Source organism: Callorhinchus milii, unplaced genomic scaffold (genome assembly GCF_018977255.1).
Source record: "Callorhinchus milii isolate IMCB2004 unplaced genomic scaffold, IMCB_Cmil_1.0 Scaffold95, whole genome shotgun sequence".
In the NCBI taxonomy this organism is placed as follows: Eukaryota; Metazoa; Chordata; class Chondrichthyes; order Chimaeriformes; family Callorhinchidae; genus Callorhinchus; species Callorhinchus milii.
The window spans coordinates 13635-19590 of record NW_024704836.1 but is presented as its reverse complement, the minus strand read 5'-3'; the positions used below and the strand labels follow the sequence as shown (position 1 = coordinate 19590).

The following is a 5956-nucleotide window of genomic DNA, read 5'->3' as shown; positions in this document are numbered from 1 at the left end:
CTACTCATTCTCGCTCTCACGTTCTGTCTCTCTGTCGACATTGCTGCATTCTGTTGGAGAGTACAGGTGCCAGTGTGAAGCGGGGAGGGAGGTGGAGTGGCAGGAAGGGTGTGTGAGGAGTGAGGTTTATGAGTGAGCTTTCAGTCAATCTCTCTCACTGTGCTCATCTCTGGCTGCGCAGTAATACATCCCCTCCTGCGGCGCTCTCACCATTGAGATGTTCAGCCGAGATGTTGTCTGATCTTGCGATATGATCTCAAAATTACTCTGCTCGTCCTTCTCCATAGTCGGTGGGTTTGGATAGTAGGTAAAGCCGATCAGTCTCAGGCCCTCTCCATCTCTCTGCTGGTACCAGAGCATTATAGGTTTACTGCTGTCATTCTGGTGGCAACCCAATAGCACAGAGTCGCTCTCTCTCACCACCGTCCTCGGAGGCCACTGATAGATCAGCTCGGCCGTCACCCAGCCTGAGGGAGACACAAGCGTTGAAACAAAAGTGGGACTCGCTGCAAAGGGTAGTGACTGTGTGTTGTGGGCCAACACAGCAGCCACTTCCAGGCAAACAGCCGTGACGATTGTATCTGTCGGCCAGACACTGGGAGAGAGACATTGGTGTGTAGCGGGAGGGAGGGTGGGGTGTCACTGCTGGGGTTTGACCAGCTAGAACCTGACGGTTTCTCCACCCCAAAATTGCGAGCGCTGCCTGGCAAGCTTCCCGCTGCTTGGAACCCAAGCCGTCAGTCGGGACTTTGTCTTGGAGCCGAGCGGGAAGAATCCCACCTGCCCCCCAAGACCTGTCTCCGGCCAGGCTCAGGAACTGCAGGTTAAAGAGAGAGACACACATACACTCACTCAGACACAGAGAGACAGAGATACGCAGAGAGTCTGGGAGAGTGGGGTGTGATATGGATATGAATCTCAGTGGAATTGAGAGCCTGAGGGAAATTCAGAGCTGTTGAGAGATACTCACAGGGCCAGAAGATGGAGATCAGAGAGACAGTGAGAAAGGACAGACTCATTGTTTGCAGAGACTTGGATTAACCTTGGGAACCTCACAACCTCCCTCTCTCTCTCTCTCTCACTCACACTCTCTCTCTGTGATGTGAATCTCTGGCAGAGTGAAGGTAACCCTCGCACCTCATGTGATGTGAAGATGTGGGTGTTTGGGTGATTTAGTGAGGCCACAGCCTCCCCCAGGGGATAGTCTGGGAACTGCAAGGTGCAGACTCACAGATAAGAGATAAAGAGTGAACAGAACGGAGAGTGAGCGAGATGGAGTGATGGTCGACTGCTGCTCTGAAACCGACCAAATTAGAGCTCCTGTAAGTTAAGAGTTAAATGATAATATTGATTCTTTCATTTGTTGTAGCGTTTTATCCGGTCTTCTAGACGTCTCAATAGCACTTCACAGATTACACTGTAAAAGTGTAGTGACTGTATGTGTTGTGGGCGAAATGCGGCAGCCAATTGCGCACAGCAGTGTCCCACAAACAGTTGTTAATTGAGTGACCAAATTATTATTGTTTCATTTATTTTTTTGAAGGGGTTATTACCCCCGGAAAAATGATCTGCCAATCGACTAACAACTGGGTTCCTACTTACTGACCAGAGGCGCGCGCGCGCGTGTGTGTGTGTGCGGCGTTAGGAAACTTAAAACTTTTCGCCCTGACCCACCCGGGAATCAAATCCAGATCCTCTTGCTTGCAAGGCGAGTGCTCTACCCACTGAGCCACAGGACTCCACAATAAAATAACTGTGAGAAGGATCAAATTACCTTGTGTCACAGAATCATTTGTAATTCAGTGGGAAAAAAGTGATTTGACTACCGCATTTCACGCATAGTCACTACACTTTACAGTATATTCTGTGAAGAGCTTTGAGATGTCTCAACGACGTGATAAGGTGCAGTATCAAATGCAAGAACTATATTATTATAATAAGTGTAGTGTGTGTTTTGTGCGCTCCGAGACGCTACCCTGCACGGAGAGCACTATATAGGTGCAAGTTGTTGTTGTTGTCTCGTTGGCAGTGTCCCACAAACAGTGGTGGATTGAGTGACCAAATCATTCTTATTAACTAGATATTTTTAGCAGATTATTACCCCGGGAAAGCGATCCGCCAATTGACTAACAACCGGGTTCCTTTTTACTTCTCGGTAAATTGAGGGGTAAGGAAACTTGCCTAAGGAATCGAACCCAAGACCTCTCGTTTGGTGAGGCGAGTGGTCTAACCATGACACTATGGAACTCCTCATCCAACCTCCGAACATGGCCTGCCCTGATTTAGGCACCAATTATTTGCCAAATAATGCAAGTGACGAGGCCAGAATGTTGTCAGTGTGAGGAACCTGCTATGTGTGATTGCAGGGGTGGCTGCCCACAACAACAACAACTCACATTTACACAGCATCCCTCACGCAAGGAGAGTCCCAGAGCGCTTGACAGTGACGGAGCACAGTGCTGAGCCGAGGGGAGGAGGAGGGGGGAGGCGGCGAGGGGAAAGTCTTCAGATATGACCTGAAGATGGGGAAGGAGGGATAGAGTGAGTAAGTTCCAGAGTTTGGGGGCGTGTTGGCTGAAAGCTACCTCCAATGGTGGGGGCAGACGCGAGGAATGACCAGGTGGCCGGTGCTAGTCGAGGGGAGATGCCGGGTGCTGGATTGGGGAGTGAGGAGGTCACAGAGTTTGGAAGGTGCCACGAGTGTGAGAGGATCTTGAAGTCGATCCACTCGTTGATGGGGAGCCAGTGGAGCCTGGGCCAGAACTGGTGAGATGAGGGTACGGAGTTTGGTCCAGGTCAGTATGCGGGCGGGAGAGTTTTGAATGAGATGGAGCTTGTGAATGGTGGAGCTGGGGAGACCGGCGAGGAGTGTGTTGGGACAAATACTAGCGGGAGATGACAAACCCATGCATGAGGATTTTGGCTGCGTTTGGGGTAAGGTACGGTCGGAGGCGAGCAATGTGGCGGATGTGGAAGAAGGTCATGGACCGGACTGTTTTGGGACACTGCTGTGCGCAATTGGCTGCCACATTTCGCCCACAAAACATACATTTACTACACTTTTACAGCCTCTCAGCCCCGAGGCTCTGGAACTCTATCCCCCAGTGCCTTCGCCTTGCTTCCTCCCTTTCCTCCTTCAAGGCCGGTCTCAAGACCTTTCTCTTTGACCGTGCCTTCAGCTCCCCTCTTGACCCTCCTCGCTCCCTCCCTTCCCTCCCTCACCCAACTGTCCAGCGCCTTGGGACGTCCTCCCGACGTGAAAGGCGCTCTATAAATGGAATCATGTTGTTGTTGTTGTTGGATGTGGGGGAGGAAGGACAGCTGGGGGTCGAACCGGACACCTAGTATGCGCACTGGTTCGGTGAGTCTGAGGGAGAGCCCAGGGAGGTTGAGGAGTGACTAATCGAGACTTTAAAATGATGAAGGGTTTTGATGGTGTCAAATAGTCAATTCACTGATCAGTAGCAAGGAAATGAGTTTAATAAATGAGCAAGTGGGGATGTTAGGAGAGACGTTTTATAGAACCATAGAATCATACAATTTTACAGCACAGAAGGAGGCCATTCGGCCCATCGTGTCTGTGATGGATCTTTGAAAAGAGCTATCCAAATAAATCCCACTCCCCCGCTCTCCCCATAGCCGTGGAAACTTGTCCTCCCCAAATAATGATCTACTTCTCTCTTAAAAGTGGTTATCGAATCGGCTTCCACCAGCTTTTCAGGCAACGCATTCCAGATTCCAACAACTCGCTGTCTGAAAACATTTCTCCTCACCTCCCTTCTGTTTCTTTTAACAACTATTTTAAATCGGTGTCCTCGAGTTACCGACCCACCCGCCAGTGGGAATAGTTTCTCTTTGTTCACCCTATCGAACCCCCTCATAATTTTGAAAACTTTTATTAAGTCTCCTCTTAACCTTCTCTGCTCCAAGGAGAGTAATCCCGGCTTCTCTACCTCTCCTGATAACTGAAGTCCCTCATTCCTGGTACCATCCTGGTAAACCTCCTCTGCACCCTCTCCAATGCCCTAACATCTTTCCTAAAGTGCGGTGCCCAGAATTAAACGCAGTCTCCAACTGAGGCCTAAAAATTATAAATATTCAACATAACCTCCTGACTTTGTATTCTATACCCCTATTCATAAAGCCCAGTATCTCGTAATCTTTTTCAACAGCCTTATCTACCTGTCCTGCCACCTTCAGAATTTGCAGATGTGGACCCCCAGGGCTCTCTGTTCATTTGCCCCCTTTTAGATTGTACCATCAACTTAGTCTCTCCTCATTCTTCCTACCAAAATGCAACACTTTGCATTTCTCTGCATTAAACCTCATCTGCCACGTTTCTGCCCATTTTACCAATCTGTCTAAGTCCTCTTGGAGTCTGGCTTTTCCTCCAGTCCCCGCACTGTCTCGTGCGGTGTTCCTCAGGGCTCTGTCCTTGGTCCCCTCCTCTTCACCCTCTATATGCTCCCCCTGTGGTGACATCATCCGCAGACATGGGGTTAACTTCCACATGTATGTGGATGACACCCAACTCTACCTTTCCTCCTCTACCCTCAACTCCACGACCCCCGATGTCCTGACAGCTGTCTGTCCGACATTGAGTCCTGGACGAGACAACTTTCTTCAGCTCAACGTGCGCAAAACTGAGGCCCTCCTGATTGGCTCACGTCAGCGCCTCCGCACCTCAGGCACTGACAGCATCAGCATCCAAGGCCGCACTCTCCACCTCTCAAACCCAGTCAGGAACCTCGGTGTTCTGTTCGACCCTGATATCCGCGCCACAACTGGCACCGCCTTCCATCACCTCCGGAACATCGCCAGACTACGGCACTACCTCACCCCTCACGCGGCTGAAACTCTGGTCCACACCTTTATCACCTCAAGGCTGGACTATGGGAACTCTCTTCCCGGCACAAGCTGCAGGTCATTCAGAACTCTGCAGCTCGTATACTGTCCCGCCCCAGGCTTCGCGACCACATCACTCCCACCCTCGCTCGCCTCCACTGGCTCCCCATCCCCCAGAGGATCGAATTCAAGATCCTCATCCTCACCTACAAGGCCATTCACGGCCTCGCTCCCTCCTACCTCTCCAACCTACTATCCCCCTACCTACCTGCCCGTACCCTCCGTTCCTCTGGCTCCGGTCTGCTCCGCGTCCCCCGCCCCAACCGCCCTACCATCGGTGGCCGGGCCTTCAGCCTCTCAGCCCCGAGGCTCTGGAACTCCATCCCCCAGTGCTTTCGCCGCTTCCTCCCTTTCCTCCTTCAACGCTGGTCTCAAGACCTTTCTCTTTGACCGAGCCTTCAGCTCCCCTCTCGACTCTCTTCCCCCTCCTCGCTCCCTCCCTCCCCTCCCCTCACCCTGACCATTTCCCCCTTGCTCGGATCCTGACCCAACTGTACAGCGCCTTGGGACGTCCTCCCGACGTGAAAGGCGCTCTATAAATGGAATCTTGTTGTTGTTGTTATTGTGGTGCTATCCTCCTCACCATTAACTATTTTTCCTAACTTAGTATCTTAGTATCAGAAAGAGCAGGGGTCCCAGTACCGACAGAGAGACTGAGACTGAGAGACACACAGAGAGGGTGGGTTGAAAGGGCAGTGTCTGACCCCCGTTAGACAGAGAGTGTCAGGCCTGGGCTGTGGGATTTCCCTGTTTCTCCGGCTCCAGGGATCAATCTCAAAGGTTATTGCTGACAGTGGAGATGTGAGCAGACAGCTGGTCAGGTCAGTCCAGAGTTAAACATTAACTCACTCTCGGAATCTGAGTGAGAGAGACAGAGAGAGAGAGAGAGAGAGAGGGACTGACTGAGTGAGAGACTGAGTGAGACAGAACGAGAGACTGAGTGAGAGACAGACTGAGAGAGAGAGACTGAAAGAGAGAGAAGTACTGAATGACAGAGAGACTGAGAGAGACTCAGAGTGAGAGAGACTGAGACTGAGAGAGAGAGAGACTG

The 5956-nt window shown here is 51.2% G+C and overlaps 1 gene segment (V, D, J or C); it reads right to left on the bottom strand.

Annotated features, from left to right (window-relative positions):
• Positions 1 to 1182, bottom strand: LOC103172852. The segment is given in 2 exon segments: positions 1 to 467; positions 971 to 1182. Coding segments are annotated over 2 exon segments (372 nt in total).
• Positions 1183 to 5956: the final 4774 nt, after the last annotated feature.